At 41.6% G+C, this 24,013-nt stretch overlaps 1 protein-coding gene across 3 annotated transcripts in view; it reads right to left on the bottom strand.

The window, feature by feature from the left end:
* GABRB3 (gamma-aminobutyric acid type A receptor subunit beta3) overlaps nucleotides 1–23,309 on the bottom strand; it is a 266,967-nt gene extending 243,658 nt beyond the window's left edge. The window contains exons 1-3 of one of the 3 annotated variants that reach the window (XM_060179252.1): nucleotides 23,193–23,309; nucleotides 22,018–22,109; nucleotides 21,687–21,754 (exon numbers count right to left, since the gene is read on the bottom strand). In XM_060179252.1, the coding sequence (XP_060035235.1) occupies nucleotides 21,687–21,754; nucleotides 22,018–22,109; nucleotides 23,193–23,272 (240 nt within the window). In that variant the 5' untranslated portion in view covers nucleotides 23,273–23,309. Of the gene's footprint in view, nucleotides 1–21,686; nucleotides 21,756–22,017; nucleotides 22,110–22,211; nucleotides 22,368–23,192 lie in introns of those variants that run through there. The other 2 variants (XM_060179251.1, XM_060179253.1) reach the window with 2 other exon arrangements.
* Between the last annotated feature and the right edge of the window lie 704 nt (nucleotides 23,310–24,013).

The raw sequence follows: 24,013 nt of genomic DNA, 5'->3' as shown, positions 1-24,013 counted from the left end.
ACAATTTAAGCATAAGGATACCATCAAAAAGCTAGCCCAGCAAATCAAAGAAAACAACCCAAATACCAAATAATAATAAAATGTATATTCAGTCATGCAACAGAATACTACACAATTCTTAAATTAAGTGCACATGGCGCAAAGCACAAATGCAGGCGTAGGGATCCTGGTAGGGAGCCCCCAGCTCCCCACCTGCAGGGAGGTTGCTTCACAAGCAGTGAAGCAGGTCTGCAGGTGTCTCCCTTTCTCTCCTCTCTGTCTTCCCCTCCTCTCTTGATTTCTTTCTGTCCTAACCAACAAAAACAACAGCTATGACAGCAATAACAACTACAGCAGCGCAACAACAAAATGGGGAAAATGGTCTCCAGGAACAGTGGATTCGTAGTGCAGGCACCAAGCCCCAGTGATAACCACGGAGGCAATATATATATATATATTCATATTCCACATGTGTTTTCTATATAGTACAAGCCATCTTGGTCAACACAGAGGTTTTCTTTTTAACTCTGAAAAATAATAGATACTGTTGACTCTAAATCAGAAATTCAAATGGTAAATGTATTGCTTTAATCTGCACTCACTAAAAGCATATATTACCATATATTACAGCTTTGTGTCAGGCTGTCATTTTCCTTTTCATTTGGCTCTTCAGACACTTGCTTGACACCTTGTACATGATCTTGTGTTTAACTATCCTTTGTACTATAAAATGTAAATATTTAAGGGATATTTTGAACCTAAGTATGATTAAAGAATGTCTCACCTAAAAGTACAAAGAGAAAGAAAAAGAGAAGAAGGAGAGGAGGAAGGAAGGAAGAAAGAGAGAATAGATACTACTCTGTAAAAGCATTAATGGGTGTGATAGGTACCCAAGTTCCTGACATGTCATGTCAGCTGCCTCTAAAGTGTCTGCTTTTCACAATCTGAACAGACCCTTCCTCACCAGGAAACAATTCTGCACTTGACACAACAAAGTCAGGAAAGTTCATGTAAAGTCACCTCTGCATCAAAAAAAAAAAAAAAAAAATCATTTAGTTGGGCTAGGGAGGCTGAAAATTGATGTGGATTTTTTATCTTATTTTTTTTTTATCAAAGTCTCAATTCAGGAAAATGGAGATTTTTCCATTAACCATACTCCTCCCTGCTTTCCTACCTCCCCCTGCCCCATCACACCTGAATAGAATAAGTACCAAAGCATCCACTGAGATCTGTAGCTATAAAAACGCCAGAGGATTCCAGCATATGGTCTTACTAGACTGTCAAACATCACAGAGACTCTGTATCTCAGGTTGCTGTCCAGGGTAGGGGTGGGGGTGAGCATGGGGTGATATGAGATGCCAAGCTTCCCAGTGTTTTCATGTGTATCACAATAAACATAAACGGGGCAGAAACACGGGGCTGAGTGGTGATACACCTGGTTGAGCACACATACTACAATGTTGAAGAACCAAGGTTCAAGCCCCTGGTCCCCACCTGCCCTACAAGGGGTCACTTCACTAGCAGTGAAGCAGCTCTGTAGGTATCCCTCTTTCTGTCTCCCTCTCTATCTTCCCTCCCTCTCTCAATTTATTTCCATCAAATAAAAATGTATTAACAAAATCTTTTAAAAAACAAAAAGAAGGAGGAGGAAGAGAAGGAGAAGAAGAAGAAGAGGGCCTGGTGGTAGCACAGTGGGTTAGGCGCACATGACACAAAGCACAAAGACCCATGGAAGGATCCCAGTTCGAGCCCCCTGCTCCCCAAATGCAGGGGAGTCGTTTCACAGGCAGCGGATAACTATGCTCACAAAATTACTGACAAACGTGTTTGCTTTTCCAGTCTCTCTTGACTTAAGTCTCTTCCTGAGATTCTTCAGTGCCTTTATGTTTGCCCTGAAGGTGTGCCAGTAATTGAAGTCTGAAGTAGTAGAGACAAACTTTGGACAAGTGAGCTAGACTGGAGGAACATGGAAAATTCCAATTGCCATCATTAGAATCTATGCTATTGGACTTTTCCTTTGGTTATGAGAACAGTTATGTGCTTTGATCAAGCCAGGTTTTTAATCTAAAGATTACTAATAGAAATAGCAGACAAATATCAAGAGTACAGATAATTAAGTAATAGAGATATTAAAAGAGAGGGTCGGTGGTGGTGTACCTGGTTGAGTGCACATGTTATAATATGCAAGGACCCAGGTTCAAACCCTAGTCCCCATCTGCAGGAGGAAAGCATCAGAAGCTATGAAGCATTGTTGCAAGTATGTTTGTCTCTCTTTCTATCTCCCTATCCCTCTCAATGTCTCTGTCTCTATCCAATAAATAAATAAATAAAAATAAAAGGAGAAATTAGTAGAGAGACAGAAGCTATTAGAGGAGACAGCACAAAAAAACATAGTAGTCAATAAGAGAGCAGTTGAGGGTCAGTGAAATAGCTCACTTAAATTGTGTGTTGATTTGCCACATGCATGACCCAGGTTCAAGCCCAGACCACACCACACTGAAGGAAGCTTCAGTACAATGATCTCATTCACTGTGGTCTCTCTAGCTCGCTCTCTCTCCCTATCCCTCTCTTTGCATTTCTGTCAGTATCTAAAAAATAACAGTAACAGGAGAGCAGTTGAACTAAAAATTCCAATCATGAAAGATAATACAATAGGGGTCAAAAGTGATATTAACTATTCTGTGAACTCAGGAAAGAAATCTTCATTTTGCTTTGTTGCATTTCATGAAGTTTGTGTGTTGACCTACAGAATGCGAGTACTTTAATAAACCTGGAATTTTAAAAATCTCTGCAGATAGCCTATTTTGGACAAATCTGGTAGAACAAGTGTGAGTGAGATATAACACCTCATTGTATAACCAACTAAAGGATGCTCAACAAAAACAATCAAGAATTAATGAATGCAGGCTGAGGAGCAAAAGTTGTTACCAAATTTATAATCCTGAGATCCCAGAAGTCCCAGAATCAATCTCTGGCACAACCACTATCTTATAGCAGAGCTGAACAGTGTTCTGGTTTCTTTCTCCCCTTCTCCCCCCCCCCCACCCCCCTACACCTCACCCCCACTCTCTTTAATTTATCTATCTATCTCACCTGGAAACAAAAATTTTGCAGAAAGATATTTAAAAAGTAGAAAAGATTATAACACTTCCTTCTGAAGAATCTGAATTAGAGCACCAAAAAACATTTTGCCATACTTATAGAATCAGTGCCTTCAACTCCTCCCCCACCATCAACAGACTCTACTATCAGATAACAGAATTCTACCACATTTTCCCTTCATACTTCAGGTGTTTTCTGTCATTACTGCTATCTTCACCGTGTGGGGATCTAATGAAGTCTGCCACATAAACAATTCTTCCCAGTAATGTGATCTCCAAACACTCACACTTGCCTGATAATAGACACAGAAAATGATTCAGTGATACTGGAGACTGAACTGTGAGCCCTACCTCTGGCTCAAAGACAGCTTCTACTAACATTGTAGTATTAATGGGCTCTGTTTTTTTTTTTCCTTGTTTGCACATTATTGCATAATCAAGGACAGTCTTGGGCAAAGGTTGGCATATCAGGAAATGGGATGTCAATTAATAGATGCTTGCTTTCCTGTCAGCCTTTGTTTAACAAATTACATCCTGCTTTCCTTTGAAGGATGCTGGAAAGAAAAGAGGATTTGCCTTAATTGTTTTAGAAAAGAATAAAAGGAGGAAAGTTAATTACTCTGGAGGCATCCAACTTTTTAATTCAATCCCCTAGAATGATTACTGGAGAGAAGTTGACAGGTACAAAAAAAAAAAATCCCTTATTTCTTATCTTGGAAGAGACAATGGGTATCATTAAGGAAATAGCCAAGGGACAAGAAGACATCAAACTTTATTTGACCATTTCCCACTAAGTTAAGTCCACCAGCCAGTGTCTATGGTCTGAGCCCATGTGCCATTACTCAATGCTAGTTCTGTTGAGGGGCAGGGGGTACCTGGAGGAAGCACAAACACTGCTGCCCAGGAAATGGGAGTGATGGCAGATGTGGCTTAGAAAAGTGAAGGCAGGGCCTGGGTGTTAAAAAGCTAGACCTGTAAAAGGCGAAAGATTTATGCGATCTGAAGAGAAACCAGAGTATTAACCCAATTAACAAATAATGTGATGATAATATTAACTATCGATTGTCTTTTTGAACCCTAAGACAGCAGGAACCTCACATCTTCACTATAGAGCCCCTACTTCCCCCAGTCCTGGAACCCTTGGATAGGGCCCACTTTCCCATATGCATCTCCCAATCCAAACCAAATAATATTGCATCCGCCCATCACAACCTAACCAAAGCAACGATTGCCACCTCAACATGCTTCACCTCAGACTGTATCCAGAGACTTCACGTGTGGAATGACAACCCTTCAACTTCATTACTCGGGTGAGACCTTTCCTTTTATAGTACACTCTAATTTCATCTCAGGTAGTTCACTTTCTAACAAAGTCCCATAATCTAGATATACACCAGTTTCTGTGAGAGAGAGCTTATGTGCACACGTATCCATAAACTACTGCAAAATATATACCTGAAAGCAGAAGTACACTAGAGTTTGCTGTGAGTACCTCCCTAACACTTCCTCTCCACTATTCCAAGCTTGGGATCCATGATTGCTCAACAAATTGTTTGGCTTCATATGTTAACTCTCTTTTCAATCACCAGGTTCCAGATGCCACCAGGATGCTGGCTAGGCTTCCCTGGATTGAAGACCCCACCAATGTGTCCTGGAGCTCAGCTTCCCCAGAGACACACCTTACTAGGGAAAGAGAGAGGCAGACTGGGAGTATGGACCGACCAGTCAACGCCCATGTTCAGTGGGGAAGCAATTACAGAAGCCAGACCTTCTACCTTCTGCAACCCTCAACGACCCTGGGTCCATGCTCCCAGAGGGCTAGAGAATGGGAAAGCTACCATGGGAGGGGGTGGGTTATGGGGATTGGGTGGTGGGAATTGTGTGGAGTTGTACCCCTCCTACCTTATGTTTTTGTTCACTAATAAAAAATTAAAAAAAAAAAAAAAAGCTAGACCTGGGGGAGTCGGGCTGTAGCACAGAGGGTTAAGCGCAAGCACAAGGACCTGCATAAGGATCCAGGTTCACAAGCCACAAGTGGTGAAGCACGTCTGCAGGTGTCTTTCTCTCCCTCTGTCTGTCTTCCTCTCCTCTCTCCATTTCTTTCTGTCCTATCCAAGAACGACGACATCAATAGCAAGAACAACAATAAAACAACAAGGGCAACAAAAGGGAATAAATAAATATTTTAATTAAAAAAAAAAAAGCTAGACCTGTAGGCATGGTTTCTTGCTCTACCTGTGAAGATAATCCTCTCTCTTTCTGTGTGTGTGTGTGTGTGTGTGTGTGTGTGTGTGTGTGTGTGTATCTTTCTCTCTCTCTTTTGGCCTAACATGTGAATGCTCTCAATTTTCTTGAATAAAGTTTACAATTCCTGAAAGTCATGCTCTCTCCTCAATTCTTTGTTAAGATTATGCATGATCAACTTTTAAATGCTGGGGAAACAAAGGCCCAGTCAACTCCCCCAATACAGTTCTATCCTAGGAACATTCATTCAGCTAGGCTTCCAACAGGTATCTTCTGCTTTTACTGCCTCAACTTACTTGAAGCCCCACAGCCCTCTTGACTTTGGGAGAAAGAGATAAAGAAAAAAATAATGATTCAAGGAATCATTTGTCCTTTCAGACAAAAGACTGTAAAGTGGCAAATCAGAAAACCACATATTTACTTTCTTTAAACTGTACTGCTATTTCCCCTATCCAGACATTACACCCCATGTTAGAAGGATTATATCCATAGTGGAAACACACTGAGCATTAGTAACACTGCATCTTCAGGCTGTTGAGTACATCCAAGCTTAGGTTGTGCTGTGCATTTTTTATCTATATTATTCTAATTTCCCGATTACTTAGAAATTTGCACACCTGAATTTTTCCTCTTATAGAATAGAGTCAACCAATTTTACAAATCCCATTTTTAATTTTATAGTAGGCAGACGTCTTCATTCCTATGTCTGTGCACATTTGCTCTTTAAAGATCATAAGAACTTCCTTTCAAATGAGAATAGGAGTCAAGACAATAGCAGCACATGAGAAAACCTTTTTTTTTTTTAATAGAAACCACACTATGAAAAGTCTACCTTTGAGGTCTAAGCTTACCATTACCCTCATTAAGTTCTGGCCTCTCAAACAGGCTGAACGTCAAAGTACAAATAACATTAATCCGGTATTCCCTCTAGTTTTTGAACTAGATGATAAACTCTCAAAAAATACTAAATAAGTTACTGAAATGTCACAGAAAGGTAAGAATGATACAAACATCTATGTAGGGATTGAAACAAACAAAAAAATCTTAATGTGAACCACTTGGTATCCAATAGAATCACTAAGAGATTTCTATATTGTATCATTTTCTTGAGGCATAGTAGAAACTTGGGATGCAAAAGAAAGTTTTACTCATAAATCAATAATTATAAATTCAGAACATCAGATAAACAAAACTATGCCTGAGGCCTGGACATTAAAAAACCTAAGGAACCAGACACACCCATCCAAAAAGATCTGAGTACACCTATGTTCTATAGCTGCACAATTTTTTTTCAGTTTTTTTTTTTTTTTAGCAACACAATTTTTAATAGCCAAAAATCTGGAGGCAACCCGGGTATCCAACAACAGATGAGTGGCTAAGTAAGTTGTATATATACACAATGGAATACTACTCAACTATTAAAAATGAAGAATTTACCTGCTTTATCTCATCTTCGATGAAGCTTTTGAATCGTACTGAGATAAGTCAGAAAGAAAAGGATGAATATGTGATGATCTCACTCACAAACTGCCGTTGAGAAATAAGAACAGAAATGGGAAACACAAAATACAACTTAGACTAGGTTTGGCGTATTGCACCAAAGTAAAGGACTCTGGGGTCAGGGGGATATCAGGTCCTCATGTAATATGATAGAAGAGGATGTAGGCTGGGATTGAAAATGTTTTGCAGGAAACTTGAGAAATTTTACACATGTACCAACAACTACTTACTGCTGGCTATAAACCATTAATCACCCTCAGCCCCAAGAAAATACAATTAAAAAGGGGGAAAGAAAGTGGGCACAGATCTTAAATACCAGTTGTTTCCAAAATGCCTGCACCTATATAGCACATACAGCATATATAGCTAAGAGGAAAAATTGCTTCCAGATTTCAGACCCACTAAGCTCTCAATGACCACCAGCTGGACAGCCAGTTATGCCACAGGTAGTATCAAATGACAAGAAATTGTATAAGGCCAGTAAAATGTTCCCTTAGATTTCTAATATTTCAGACTCTAAACAACACGAAACCACCGAGAGCTGGAAAGAATTTAGAGAATTCATTTTAACACACTGCTTACAAACATCAAACTGAGACAGCCCAGAAAATAGAGCAGTAAGTGTACTGGACTCTCAAATATGAGATCCTGAGTTCAATCCCTGGCATCACATATGCCCAAAGTGATGTTTTGGTTCTTATGCTCTCTCTGCAACCTTCTCTCTCATAAATAAATAAAAATATGATCAAACTGTAAGCCAATGAATCTGAATAACTTGACAAGGCTTACATACAATCCTTCCTGAAATCCAAGTGTTCAGACAAGCAATTCTGTCCTCTATAAAGAGCAGTTTTGCAATTTAGAGAGCACCCCCCATAGTTTTGAAAGGCAAAATAGGAGAATTAAGAAAATCCCCAAAATAAATAAATAAATAAAATTCCCTAATAATTAAAATCTCATTTCATGATCACAAAGGAAAATCTTATGCTTGGAGAGTAGCTTCCCCATCTACACAGTAAATCTAAACATTGAAGCAACATAATACAATACTAAATAACAGGTGACACTACTGAGAAGTAACAGATTCATGGATATAGATACAGAGATGTAAAGAAATAGTTATCTCCAAGGCAAACATCTTCCTTTATTCAAACAGCTTTCTATGCTTCTAAATGCTAAAAAAAAACAAACAAACAAGCACAGCAGCAAAAATATTGTTCTTGCAACCAAAGAATATTTTTTTTAAATATGTGTGGATTTACTCTGATTCTCTTGTCCATTATCAACAACCTTCTATAGTCTCAGAGTCAAGCCAGGTTGTGGTAGAGCCTCCGCTGTGGTACTTAAGCAATGTGGGCCTTCTTATGAACTTACTGTAGCAATGGATGAGCCCAGAAAATGTATTTGCCCTCTAGACCACAGTCACTGAACCTGTGAATACATGTAAAATCATCACAGAACTACAGAAAACAGGTCATAGAAGTAATCAGTTTCCTGTAATCAAAATAGCTCACTTGGATAGTGTGCTGCTCTGCCATGTGTGGGACTCAGGTTCAAGCCCAGACCTCACCACAGTGAAGAAACCTTCACTGTTCTCATTCACTTTTTCTGCCTCTCAGTCTCTTAAAATAAGGAGGAGGAGGAGGAGGAGGAGGAGGAGGAGGAGGAGGAGGAGGAGGAGGAGGCGGCGGCGGCGGCAAGAGGATGTAAAATGAAGATGACAATAGGAAAGGATAAAATGCAAATGAAGAAAAAAAGAATAGTGATAGAGGGGCAGCAGAAAAGCTCACCTGCATCTGCTTTGCCACAAGGGTATCCAATGATCAAGTCTAACTCCCACCACAATAGAGGAAGCTTTATTACTATGGTGCCTTCTTCTCTTCTCCCTCACCCTATGTCTCTGCCTTTCTCTCCGTGTGTATATGAATGTTTGAGTGTGTGTGTGTGTGTGTGTGTGTGTGTGTCTATCTCAAAAAAAGTCAAACCAGAGGAGTGAAACTCCACAGATCACAAAAAAATGAAAGGAGGAATTTTAGAGATGGTTTCCTCCAGAGGATGTTAGACATTATCACTAAAACCTATCATCCAAAGAGAATCTTACTTTACATAGTGAATATGAATAACAACTTAAAATATCTATAGTATGCAGTACATAGTTATAGTATATAATCTTGTTGCAAATAATGAATATCCCATATTACCATAATTAACTGTGTATACACTGTAGTATATTGAATAGAGGTCAACACTCACTAATGGAATGCAGTATCAGAATGCTAAGACTACCATGTAGAAATGCCAAGACTAACATCTAGAAATTACCAAATTCAACAGTCTCCAAGGGATGTTTTGTTTTCAATGCAGTCTTACTATTGTTGACTCAAACGCTTCTTCAACACGTCTCTAACTCTGTATCACTTTTGTAATAGAAAACAAGGAACCTTTAAAAACACACTGTGTATGACAATTACTTATGTAACAAAGATTAGTGATAGAACAAAGTCCTTGTTTTATCTTTTTCAATCTACTTATAATAGATACTTAGTTTTCATTTCCAGAAAATATCAGCTATCTTCATATGCACTGGTAGATCTTGACTTCTCAAAATCATACCTTCCATATTGTAGATGTGATTTCATCAAGAGGCTTTCTTAATGCAATACTCACAATTATCATCAGTCACGGGAAGTGACCATGCCAAAAAAAAAATCTTTATTTGCTGGGTTAACCCCACATCTTTCTAATCAGTGGCCTACAGAAAATATTGTAAGGAAATATTAATAAGCTTCCCCATCAAGGAAACAAACAGATCCTGAGGCCAAGTGATGCGCACACCTGGTTGAGAGCACACGTTACAATAGAAGGGACCCAGGTTCAAATCTTCAATCCCCACCTGCAGAGTGGTGAAGCAGTGCTGCAGCTCTCACTCTCACTCTCTCCCCCTTCCCTCTCAATTTCTGGCTGTCTCTTTCTAACAAATAAAGATAATTTAAAAAGAAAGAAAGAATGGAAGGAAGGAAAGAAGGAAAAAACAGATCCTAAATATAGCTTCTTCCCTCCATTCATGAACATTTATGATAATCTGACAATCCCTGGCACAAATAAACCAATTTTCCATTTTTAACATCATGGGCAATTTGTATAAGCAGAAACACTGCTTGTGGCCAACCAGTCTATATATTTTATAGAACACTGATCTCTTAAACAATTATTGTTTTACTCCATATCTCGAGAAATGACATCTTCACAGGGAATTTTGGTATACAGGGTCAAAACAAAGATTCAGGAGTTAAAACTCATTAAAAATGGTGCAGTCAAATGCCCCCTCAGACCAATAATTAATAGTACAAAAGGAATGCAGAGGGTTTGGGGAGAGAGCTCATCCCTTCAGAGCAAAGAATCTGCATGCCTGAGGGCTCCAGAGGCACCAGGTTGTATCCCAGCAGGACTAGAAACCAGCGCTGAGCAATGTTCTGATCATTCCCTCTCTTTCTCACAGAACAAACACATCTTTTCTTTCGTAAAGAAATAAAGCACAATCAGTTCTAATCTCCATCTACTCACATACTCATCCTCTAGCTGTTCTAGTATATATGCTGTTTTGGAAAAGACAAATGACAGAATAAATCAAGGATGAGAAACTATACTTAGAGGGTACCTAACTCTGTGACCTTTGTAATAACTAGAATACTGCACAAGGGTTCTTGGGATATGTTTTATAACCAATGGTCTACACCATACGAATAGCACTGTTTATGCATAATTTCAGCTTTTTTTTGTCAGTGACAATTTAAAAATATCTTCATGGGTAATTTCTTCATATATATACATATATATGTATGCATATTTACATATATATATATACTTTTTATTTATTTTTTTATTATTGGATAGAGACAGCCAGAAATTGAGAAGGGAAGGAAATAGAGAGGGAGAGAGACAGAGAGACACCTGCAGCCCTGCTTCACCACTTGTGAAGCCTCCCTGCCTGCAGGTGGGGGCTAGGGACTTGAACCCAGGTCCTTGCGCACTATAATGTGTGCACTCAACCAGATGTGCCACTGCTTGGCGCCTTTTAGGCAACGAAGTGAAGGGATTTCTGCAATTAAATAAGGCCTAAGTACAACTTTATTATATGAATTACTGGGTACAGAGACTCATTCACCAAATATACACTATACACTATACAGCAGGCATTTCCCTTGGTGACCATTCAAGTCTATTTTTAACCAGATCTATGGACTTATTTCTCAGATGAAATATTTAGAGTCAGTATGATGGAGGAAAAAAAATCAATGAAGTTATAATACATTACCCAAACTGTTGTTTCATTTTTAAATTATTTTTTCATATTATTGGAGGGCTAATGGCTTAGAATACAGTTAGTTGGGGGCTGGGTGGTGGTGCACCTGGTTGAGCACACACATTACAGTGAACAAGAACCCAGGTTCAAGCCCCCAATCCCCACCTACAAGGGGAAAGCTTCATGAGTGGTGAAGCAGTGTTGCAGGTGTCTCTCTCCCTCTCATCACCCCTTTCCCTCTCAATTTCTGGCTGTCTCTATCCAGTAAATAAAGATAATTAAAAAATGTTTTAAAAAATAAATAAATACAGTTAGTTGTTGACACACAGGTATAACCTTTCATCTCTCAATGACAGTTATCTCTCCTCCAACCTAGGTACTTTTCCATCATAATACACCAAGACCTCAGGGCCCCTCCACCCCATTCCTTCACCTCCTTCCCCAGAGTTCTTTGCTTGTGTTTTGCTATTCCTTTTAAAATAATTTTCCCCAGAATTTATGTCTCCCTCTCTGCCTCCCCCCCCCCAGAAAATGTGTTTCTTTTACTGATTAAAGTTACCAGTGTGAAAGCTTATTGAAAAAAGTTAAATAACAGTGGTTTGATGTAAAACTAACTAATAAATAAGTGTATCAGGCAAGGTTATAAAACTTTAACCCTATTTTGTTATCATTTAAATTCAATTACAGGGCTGGATGGTGATATACCTAGTTTAGAACACATGTTACAATGTGCATGGATCCAGGTTTGAGCCCCCAGTCCCCACCTGAAGGGGAAAAGCTTTGAGAACGGTAGTGTTGCAGATGTCTGTCTCTGCTCCTCTCTATCACCCTCTACTCTCTCAATTTCTGCCTGTCTCTATCCAACAAATACATTACATGCCACGAACATGTGAGGTTAGAAAAGAGAAAACACTAAGCAGAACTTGGAATGGAATTGGTGTATTGCACTAAAGTTAAAAGACTCTGGGGGGGGGGGGTTCTGAACAAGATGGCAGAGGACCCAGTGGGGGCTGTATTAATATGTGGAAAACTGGGAAATGTTATGCATGTACAAACTATTATACTTACTGTGGAGTGTAAAACATTAATCCCCCAATAAAAAAAATTGAAAAAAAGAAAATATTTTACATAACTATTTTGTTAAGAACTTGTTAGGGAACATTCATATTAAATGCCCTTAAGTTTAGTATCTAATTCAGTGCCTGAAAGCTTCTGTTTCCAGTAAACTATATGACTATTCCTCAAACATAGCTGGGTTATCAAGTCCAAGCCAGGGGGTAGCCAAAGCTCCAGGAAATTTAATGTCTTAACTTTTGCTATGAAAGAGGCTAAGTAAAGTAAAGTAAGCTAACTGATAAACAGCAATCATATCCTCTGTGTTTTAACCTGGTGTCTTTAGATTCAATTACTGCACCCTGTGTTTTAAGTCATTTTAATCACTTACCCCATAGTTTGATCTGCTTCCCACCCAAACCCACCACTTTGTGTCTGAAATTTTGGATGTCTTATAAATCTTGTTTATCCCTAGTTCATCTGGATTTATCGAAAAAGGAATTCCCGTATATGTTAACATCCTTGTTAATTATTAATGCCTTTGTGTTCAAGACAAATGCAAAAAGAGATATGTGAGTGAAAGCTTATGAACAGTCTGTATTTGACGAAGTCTGCTGATAAGAAAGGCAGAATGGGAATTCTACATCCCTCACCACCTGTGTCAAAGGCAAATTCTCTGTCTGGGATTGATGGTACAGGGCAAGTTTCTAAGGGATGGGACCTAGCTTAGTCTTGGTACTCCAAGTTCTAAAGCTAGAGTCTTTTCTTGTGTTTTCTGCCACAACTACCCAGAAGTAAATTGTTCTGGGAAGCTAGGAAGCAAATGAGAACCAGTACAACACCACTGCATTGCTAAGCAAAGGGAAGGGAAGGGAAAGGAAAAGATAAAGAAAGGTAAGGGAGAGGCCAGTGAGATCTAGAGACCAATTATAAAATAATAATGAAAACTTCATTATCACACACAAAAAGTCCAACCCAGGGGCCTAGTGGTGGCACACTTGATTGAAAGCACACATTACAGTATGCAAGGACCCAGGTTTAAGCCCTTGATCCCTACCTGTAGGGGGCAGGGGGTAGGCTTCACAAGCAGTGAAACAGTCTTCCAAGTATCTTTATCTCTCCCCTTTCCCTCTCAATTTCTTTCTCTCTCTATGCAAAAATAGATAAATATTATATATACATATATAATTATTGCCAGAAAAAGAAGGGTCAATACCAAAGGATCTTACTCATATGTAGAACTTAACAAAACAGGACACTAAGGGACAGGGTACGGTAAAACTTGGGCTGTGTGTGGTGTATTGCAACAAAGCAAAGGACTCTGGGGAAAGGGGGGAAAAGGGGTGGGATGAAGAGCCACTGGGTCCTGGTCTATGATGAGGGCCCTCCGTAGGTTGGAGAAATAAGTGTTTCCCAAATACCTAGCAAGAGAAATGAGAAGTCATGACTATGTGTCAAAGACAGCACTAAAATCATTAGCCATATATATGTTTTGTAATATGTATGTAGAGAGAGTGTGTATAGTTATTCATCAAGGACTATTCACAGGCACAGCTCTGCCTCGTGGAACTTAGAGACCAAAGGGAAGAGAAATGGAAGAGAAAGACTTTTAGCAAATAAGCACATCTTAACCGTATTTAACACTGTGACAAGTTTCATCAGGGAAAACTAAGATTTCTCAGGGAAGGGTAATGGAGAATCTAATTTAGGCACTATTGGGTCATGAAAGGAGATAGGAATCCCTTGAGCATTTTTTGTTGCTCTGTGGCATAATGAGGCAAAAAGACCACAAAGAATAAGGACCAAGTCCCATAGAGTAAGTCCATGCTGTTCTTACAGCTATTTTTCTCATCCTAACAATGGAGGTGAGATTAGTGCCTGTATTAGCTTCTTCAACATCAGGCTCCATGATCAAATATGACAAAATACAAGCAGGGTTTCATAAGCTGCTAAAATGGCATAAATCTGTTAGCTACCATCACCCAGAGATACTTTTCAACAAAATCACTGAAAAGATTCCAAATGGTCAGTTAGGTTAAGCTTCATTTATTCATACCAAATGCGTTCTTCAAAGCACAACGTATACAATATGCTACAAAACCCGTATACGAAAGGTTCTATTCCCAGTGGTTATCACAATGCCAGCTGAGCAAAACCAAATGATGATCCCATATCGCTTTACTTCTGAAAAATCAGAAAGTTAACTAAATATAAGTAAGCCGTGCTGCACTATCAATTCAAATGCTTACTCAGTGTCATTTTGGTTTTGTTAGTGGGATTTCAGCACCCCAGGCCAACTTTTCAGAAAGACAAAGAGACAGTTAGAGAAAGAAACCACAACATCAGAGCTTCCTTCAGTGTAGTCCATGTAAATCACAAACCTAGATCATCCACATGACAAAGCAGCACACTCTCCCAAGTAAGCTGTCTTACCAGCCCTGCATAATGTCTTCCATGTGCAATACACCCTGAGCTCCCCAGCCCAGCAAGAAAGGATTTTCACAACAGGACAACGCCAGTAAGATCCATCTTTTAAGATGTTTAACAGCATAAGCTTTACAGCCTCCCTGAGGGGAAAGACAAAAAGCATTCTCTTTGCACTCTCCATACCATTCTTTCTAATATTAAATACAAACCTCCCCTCATAAAGAGCATATTATGTAAGGTATTATTCTCATCCATCTCTGAAGTTCATTATATGCCTTCTTATCAGTTCCCCAAGCATTGATGTATTGAACATAACTTATGCATGAAACATACTGCCAGTGGAAAGTAATGTCCTCAATAAACAGTCTTACCTCCAAAATGCACCAACCTGGAACCAAATGCCAACAGGCTCCACAGACCTTACCTCAGGAGTGCCTTCCATGTAAGCAGTTTTCCAACCTCAACTGGGTCAGAGCAACACTTTTCTCTTTCTGCTGAGTCATCCCCCAGCTTGCTGGATAATAAGGGCATTAGCACATTTCCTTTAAAATACTAATAGAAATTTATGTGCGAACTCTTGACTGTGACACAGGCCTGTCTAAAAGAAATCAGTCAAGATAACTTTTTAACATGTTTGTGTGGCTGTGACTGTGCAGGTGTCCTAAGTGCACTTTTCTCTGTAGAGCAGATAGCACTTTCTGATAGCACTATGGGATCAATCCTGTCAGCATGCTACAGGCAACGAGGAAGCCTTCCAGGGTTAAGTGACTGGCCTACATGTTCTTGTAGACTTGGAAATAGAACCGCAAACTCTCAATAACATTGGGCTCTTTTCAGCATACAACCCAAACCCCTGAGATTCAGTTACTCTACCAGTGAACCTAGCGAGATGCTGGACATGGGATGCTCTCTCAGATTTAAGAAAATGTGGTGGAGAGGGAAAAAATGGCTACCAAGTGGATCTGAATTGCAGGCACCAAGCCCCAGGGATAAACTTGGAGGCAAATATATATATATTATATATATATATATATATATATATATTATATATATATCCTCTTTATCAATATATATATAATATATATTACATATATATTATATATATCCTCTTTATCAACCATCTGAAAATGATTTTAAAAAAACATATAAATAGCACTCACATATATGTGTTTCCATAGTTAGTAAGCATAAAGAAAATTATATCCAGGGCCTGGGAGGTGGTGTACCTGGTTAAGTGTATGTGTCACCATGTACAAGGACCTGGGTTCAAGTCCCTGGCCCCCACCTGCAGGAGGGACACCTCACTTGTGTTGAAGCAGTACTGCAGGTGTCTCTCTGTCTCTCCTTCTCCATCCCTTTCCCTCTCAGTTTCTCTCCCATCAAATTAAGTAAATAAGAAATAATTACAAAAATAAATCTTAAAATAAATAAAATTATATCCATTTTAGAAGCATGCACTCCAAAGCTGCTTTTTAATCTGTGCTAAAATTGTTCTTCTGCACCATGTTTGTTTTACACCTACACATTAAAAATAAAAGGAGATTTAATAAAAAGAAAATGCAACCATGGCCAAGGAATCCAAATGAAAAAAGCAGAGTGGGCAAATATATCCCTTAATAAATAAGCATACACATTATATGCTACCTAAAAGGAAGTCATCGCTTTAAAAAGACAATCACTTATCATTTGCATGCATGAAATTTAAAAAAAAAGTTTCTGTGGTTTCATTTTCATTAGGATTGTTACTTTCAATGGGTCAATTAGATATAAGATAGTAACAAAGTACAAGTTAAATCATAGAAATTAGAATTAATATTACTGGAGTTTGCGTCTGGTTTATATACTTGCTACATTACAGTTGGTTAAATGAAAATAAAGGATGTGTGTTATCTGACCTGAATTAAGAAACCAAACAATGATTTATTCTAATAATTCATACAAAAATAAAACTGACGGGAACAACTTAAGTGTCTGTCAATAGACATCTGGATAAAGAAACTATGGGATACAGGGGGCTGGGTGATGGTGCACCTGGTTGAGCACACATGTTACAATGGGCAAGGACCCAGGTTCAAGTCCCTGTTGCCCACCTGCAGGGGAAAAGCTTCATGTGCAGTCTCTGTTTCTCTTCCTCTCTATCTTCCTCTTCCTCTCAACTACTAGCTATCTTTATCCAGTAAATAACTAAAGATAATAAGAAAATTTAATAGAAACTACAGGATATATACCCAACTGAATACAACTCTGCAATTTAAAAAGGTGATACCATATTGTTTGGGACAAAACTCTGTTTTGTCTAGAGGTGATTATGCTTAGTGCAGTAAGGAGATGAATGACTACTAGCAGATGATTCACTCATATGGGGAATACACAGAACTGAAACACATATGAGCTTACAAAGAAAAGAAAAAGTAAGAATGATGGAGGAAGGAAGAGTCAAACTATCACTGCAATTAGTGAGAACTATGATGGCTATCACTGGGACATGTGGAGAGACACAGAACATTGGTAGTAAGTGTAGCTGGAATTAGACCCCCTATAATGGTATAATCTTATAAACCATTATTAAATCACAAATAAAATCATATTAAGTTTGAAAAATAACTGGTGACTAGGCAAGATAGCTCACCTGGGAGGGTGTCTGATTCACCGTACCCACAAGCCAGGTTTGAGTCTGGTACCCAACCACAATGGCGGTTATGTGAAATTTTAAATTAGAAGAAAGAGAAACAAAGTAAATGACACAAAGAAATACGGTTTTTGACTGCTGTCGAGTTAGGTAATGAGAAAAGAGGCATGTGGAAAGAAATACTGGGAGATTAATAAGAAATGGAAATGCAGAATTACCTCTATTACCCAAAAAACAAGCTATGACAAAATAAAGTATTAAAAACTAGAATTAATTCATAGTTTACTTCTATGATACACCAGAATGTGTAATGGTGCACATTCCTACATGAATAAAGTATTTATTTATTTATTTGCTGTCATGGGCATCTCTGAGGAATTGCCTACATTATCACAAAGATTCTGAGTGCTTCCACATTATTATTCTGTGATAACTGTTATCATTCTTTATAACCCTCCCCCAAAAGTTCATGAACAAACCTATCTCTCTCAAACCTTGAGATATATATTCTACACGTTCTTATTATGAACATTATTAACTAACTTTTATCTATTTCTTGAAATAAAAGGCTTTTAAGGATATCGCTAAAATCCTGAGGAGAAAGTCTCAAGAAATAAATTTCCACTGATGACATTCCCTTAGTTTTCTTGGAAATTTCACATGTCTACCTCAACAGCTTCACTTATCTTCCTGAATTTACATTTTGGTGAACATAATCAACTGAAACTACATCTCAACCATGTTAGTCACCATCTCCAAAAGCATAAGAACTGGGAAGACAGCATAGTGCAAAAAAAAATAAAATAAAATGTTCATGCCTGAGGCATTAAAGGTCCCAAGTTCAACCTCAGTCTCCAGTCCCCACCCATGGGTGGAAGCTTCAGGAGCTATAAGCAGTGGTGTGGTGTCACTTTCTCTCTCTCTCTCCAGCTTCCTTCTCAATTTTTCTTTCGTACTGAAATACATAAATATTACTTTTAAAAAGAAAGTTATTAGCATCTGAGTTCCTTGACAAAGCAGAAAATGAACAGGGAGGTGAACAGGGAGTTTGTCCTACTTTTCCAGTTTTATCTTTTGAACATCTACTTCATACTCTGATCATCTAAACCCATGCACTCACATGACAGCCACTTTCTTCCCTAACTCAGAACATCCTCTTCTATACCAGTAGTACTTCTGTTCATTCCCCTCATTCAATTTACATGAAATTCTATTTGTAAAGCTTTCTGTTTCTGAGTCTCAATTGCTCTCTCTTTCCCTCTCTCAACATCTGTCTTTTCCTCTCTTCGGTGTATTGCATTCATAAATGTTCCTCTATCAGGGTTTACCACATCCTAATTTTTGTTAATCTTTGTTTGTTTTCATGATTGTAAGAAAAGGGGGAGGGGAGAGGGAGAAGAGACCAGAACCCTATTCACCTCTGCTTATATTTGACATATGCAATGCCAAGGATTGAATCCGAGGTCTCAGGCAAACAAAACTCCCTGAGCTACATCTTACTTTTTGTTACAACCATTCAAATGATTTCCTCTGATAGTTATAATACCCTTAAAGCAAAGTCACTTATAAACTATATAGTTTCACATCTTTATAACACTTAGTTTTTTGTGACTGGCAAGGTGATTTAAGAAGCTCATAAATAGAATACATTTTTTCTAGACAGCGTAATTGAGTGAAGGCTCAATTTTATGCTCATGTGTTCTTTATTTCCCACAGTAGGTCAAATATAGCAAGACTGTGAACAGATATGTTAAGGTAAATCAGACCTTTGCAAAGCATGTTAATAAATCTACTGTGAAAAATATGTTACATAAATATACATATATTTATATATAAATTTACAGTGAAATATATACATATATACATATGTATATACAGATATGTATACACACACGCGAGTGCACACATGCACGCACGTGCACACACACAACAGAGAAAATAAGAGTCCAAAGCAAGGACGCTTTCTTCAGTGAGGTAGGAGCAGACTCAAATCTGGATGCACATATGGTAAAGCAGCACACAATTCAATGACCTATTTCACCAGCCCTGGAAGATAACTCTAGTGGTGGTTCATCACACCTGTTCAAAGGACTTCAAATCCCAAACAACTCCCCAATTTTTGTTTTGAATAAATGTATGTTCAGAAAGTCAGAAAAGTTACCATCATAAAAGAGAGAGAGAGAACGAGTACACAAGTATATCATATCAATGTTAGACCTAATTGTTGGCTTTAGGGAGTATAGTTAAATCAAAGTTGACTCAATACAATAGCTTGTGTCTTCAATTTGTCTTTCTATTACTGGGTCCAGAGAAAACTGGAACACCTCAATTCACAGTGCATGAATTAGGCAACTACTGACGATGTTTTAAAAGGTACCAAGTGTGAACATCATGTTAACACAACTAGATCACTAGATTTCAATATTAACTCAAATAAAATGTGCTATGGTCTGAAATGACATAGTCTCAATGGCCTGGTTGGCATACAACAATGCACAGAGTTCTTAAAGGATCTACAGCAATATACTTACTTTCATTTGACATCCAATATAATCCTTTATGACGAAAGAATAAATTATGTATTCAATTAACCCCTTTGTAAGGTTGTCTTCTCCAAGGAATGTGAGATCCCAAGTATAAATCTTACATACATTAATTTCTTCCCTTAAGAAAGAAATTGCTTAGGATCATGAAGCATGTCTTTAAACATAATTATGTTTACAAGATTACAAAAAGCTGAAACATTTTAATATGCTATAAACAAGGTACCTCTGTGTTTCTTCCTAACATTTGCATTATTGTGATGTATTATGTGTAAATGTCCTAGGACATATACCCTGATGAAAGGGTACTCTTTAAAAGAAAAAAAAAGTATTATAATTTCAAAATATTTAAGAGTAAAAAAATTAATGAAAACAGTTTGTATGATCAAAAGTTTCTTTTTAAACATTCACAGTACTATATAAAGTAGTATGTACCTTTCCATATAGCTTGCTAATCAATATATTTTTAAGGGTCAGTTTATTTCACATTTCCATAACAGCAGCATGATTCTCAACATACTACCACAGAATACCTGCTTGAAAATAAACTGAAGGGCTAACTTTGAATACAGAAATTCAAAGATTCCACTCTACATCAGTAGGATCAGAAACTCTTAGATAACAAGTAAGGTAGGGAAAACAAATGAAACCCAACTATGAATTCGAGAGTACAGAACTAAAGTTATAAAAGTTGGGGGGGGACTGTAAGGGAGAAAGTGGTTGAGTGGACTTTGTAGAATGGGATGGATCTTGGTGCTTTGGCGACAGGGAAGGTAGTGCATTTTGAGGAGGTGAAAAATTACACTTCAAAAACTATTTATACAGTTGCAAATCAAATAAAACAAATTAAAAAATCACTCTCAGAGGAAGGAGGAACCTTGGAGTATGCATTTAAAACACATCTCCCCATCTGTTGTTGATGTACACCAGGGTTAAGAAAAACATGAAGTCTAGTTGAAACCATACCTATGATTGTATTTCCAACAGTATAATTTTGGAAGAATGGTTACAAGACAATTTCTCTTTAACACTGTTTCCAAACACTTTTTCTTACAATTTCTAAAATCTCACTCGACAGAAAAGTAAACCTACTTCCAAATTCCATGATATTTCAGCTCAGTAAGTGAGCGTGGTCATTTTTCTTCACAGTCCCTGTTATCCTAGAGCGTCCAGAGAAAAATAAAGTCTGTGATACCCACGAAGCCATCTCGGGACACAAACTTCAGCTTCCCACAGGTCAGGATACTAAGCCTGCCTGCAGAAACACTATCCTACATGCCCTTTGGTTCACTGTCTTTGGATTCTCCCAGCAGTCGCCCCTTTTGAGAGTCTGTCTGCAGAACAGGAGCTACTTGGGGCCCTGTCAGCACCTCGGACAGAGACAGGCGGAGCCGGGTACCAGTACTCAACTCTCCAGGAGTCTGTCATGAGCAAAGCCACTGGCTAAGACACCCCAGAGACAAGGGTCCCTGTCCCTCTCCTCCCTGGCTGCCAGCATCTCTTTCCAAAAAAAAAAAAAAAAAAGACAACAAAGGAAACCTTCAAGACCTCACATCGAAATATGAGCCTTCCCCACAAGTCGCTTCTCTCCCCCAGTTTCTCCAGCGCCTGTTGCTGAGGCAAAGGGAGCTTTGGGGACCCGGGTGACAAGCCACTGGAGGAGCTAGGAGCTAGGAGCACGCGGGGGGGGGGGGGGTCTGTGCGGGTGGAGCACCGGGCTGACTGGGACCCCTGGGTGCACCCGCCCCTACGAAGCTGCGACGCCCACATTGCACGGGCGGCTGCAGGGAGCCGCGTGGAGCAGCGGGGCCTCTGCAGGCCTCTGGCCCAGCCATTCCCAGGGGAGCCCAGGGCCCGGGCAGGGGCACAGGGGGGCTACCTGGGGGGGGGACTGGGGGGGCACTCACCATGTTGACTTCAGAAACCATGTCTATGCTGGCAATGTCGATGTTCATCCCCACGCAGACCGGGGGACCTGCGGGAAGCGCACGACAAGGTGATCAGCTGGGCTGGAGCAGAGGTGCGGGTGCAGGGGGGAGGGGGCACTACGGGTGCGTGAAGGGGGGTAGTGCTCTCCCGAGAGGGGTGCAGATGAGTGCTTCCCACCCACCCCAGCACCCCAGCACCCCCAGCCGCAGCTCCGCGGAAGCGGCCCCCGCCCCCCCCCCCGCCCAGGCCGCGGGCGCCGCGGGTCTCGCTTCCCGCAGCGGCCGCGCGCACCCCGCGCACCCCACTCACCCCCGAAGTCGGGTCTCAGGCGAATGTCGTAGCCTTTCAGGAGCTTGTCCACCGTCTCCTTCACAAAGGACATGTTCCCAGGGTCGTTGACGCTAAGGGGAGGCAGCCGGGGAGCGGGGCGCGGGGTCAGAAGGCGCCCCCGCACCCCCGGCCCCCGCGCACCCTCCGCACCCGGCCCCCGCCCGCGACCCTACCTCTGGGCGCAGCACACCACCGCCACCAGCACCGGGGCCGAGAAGATGCCGAAAAGCCTCCCTCCCGCAAAGCCCCACATCCCTCCGCCGCGCCCCGGCACGGGGGAGGGGGCGCCCCGCCGCCGTCGCGACCCGCAGCCGGGGCTGCTCCTGCTGCTGCCGCCGCCGCCGCCGCGCTGGCCCGGAGCGGAGGAGGGGGAGGGGGAGGGACGGAGGGGGCGGAGCAGAGCGCCGAGGGGTGGGCGGGGCCGAGAGCGCCAGGGGAGGGAGGGAGGGGCAGGGCGCGCTGAGAGAGGGAGGGCGGGACCCGTGCGCTGGGGGAGTGGGCGGGGCCTTGCGCTGAGGAAGGGAAGGCGAGGCCAGGCGCTCTGTGGAGTGGGCGGGGTCATGCTCTGAGAGAGGAAGGGCGGGGCCGGGAGCGTCGAGGAGAGGGCGAGGCCCGGGGTGAGAGAGGGTGGGCGGGACCGGGCGCGCGGAGGGGAGAGGGCGGAGCCGAAGCGAGAGCGGGCTGGGGGCAGAGGCCGCGCGCTAGGGGCGGGGCCGACGCTCGGTGCTCCCGGCCCTCCAGGCGCTCTCCGAGTCCCTGCGGTCGCGCCCCCCGGGCTGGCGGGTCAGCGCTCTCCCTCCGGTCCCTGCGCTTGGAGGGCCTGACAGGCGCCAGGTCGCCCCGGAGCGGTGGGGGCCCTAAAGGAGCCTCAGCGGCGTGGGGAGGAGAGGGAAGGGGAGGGAGGTGAGGGGATGGGGGGCCGGGGTCGGCCAAGGAGGCAGCACCGCGGGCTCCCCGCACCCGGGCGAGAGAAGGGATCCCGGTGATAGCAATACGGTCGGCATGAGGGAGCGCGGTTCCGCTCTCCGTGGGGTCCCCCACACCCCGCGCAGACCCTCCCCCTCCCCGCCGCAGCCCGGGGCCAGGTGTGGGGGCTCCGCCCGCGCGGGGTCCTCCGGGGAAGTTGCGGGGTCTCGGGGCGGCCTCCACCTCACCTGCGGGGCTCCGAGCCGCGGGTCCCCAGCGCCCAGCAGAGCCAGACAGGGAGCAGGAGCGCCGGCAGCCCTGAGCACATGGCGCTGCCTGCAGCCTCGCCGGGCGGGATCTGCTCTCCCCGCAGTCACGGCGCCTGCAGACCGCAGGCAGTGCGGGGATCCCCGCCCCTGCCCCCACCCCCGGGCATTCCCGCCTGACCCAGCTCCCAGCCCCTTGCATGGCGGCTCGATTCATTATTTATGAAATGGGAAACCATGTTTTTAAGAATATCGGTGCGTAGAGCCACCCGAGCCCCCCCCAACACACACACACACACACACACACACACACAGCCATCACTGCATGCGAGCTCTTCACAAAAATGCGCTTTGGTGAATGGCAAATACATATCCGAGTCTGTGCACTGGACATCATTCAATCCTGGAGTCACAATCACACCTGCAGATTCTGGACATTTTTTCCCCCTTCTGATGGATAAACTGCCTTTTCTGGGGCAGCCTGGAGCTGTCCGTGGTTCTTAATATTAGACAAGGAATCCTGTTTTTCCTATGACACGCCCAGTCTTCTTGTTCTCATTCAAAAACCTAAGGTTCCCTGGACAAGAGACAGATGGGTGTACAATACACACCAGTCCACCCTGTGACCTAAGGGATGCGTGTCCAGCCAGAACCAGACCTTGTATATTTATCTTTTACTCAGTGATCTTCAATAAGTTTCTAGGTGCCTCAGACTTCTAATATTGAAGATTGGCACATCTTGGTTTCTAAAGCTTCGGGGTGTGTGTGTGTGTGTGTGTGTGTGTGTGTGTGTGTGTGTGTTT

This window comes from Erinaceus europaeus, chromosome 20 (genome assembly GCF_950295315.1).
Source record: "Erinaceus europaeus chromosome 20, mEriEur2.1, whole genome shotgun sequence".
Lineage (NCBI taxonomy): Eukaryota > Metazoa > Chordata > Mammalia > Eulipotyphla > Erinaceidae > Erinaceus > Erinaceus europaeus.
Note: the sequence above shows the minus strand (reverse complement) of the source record. Positions and strands in the feature narration are given on the sequence as shown.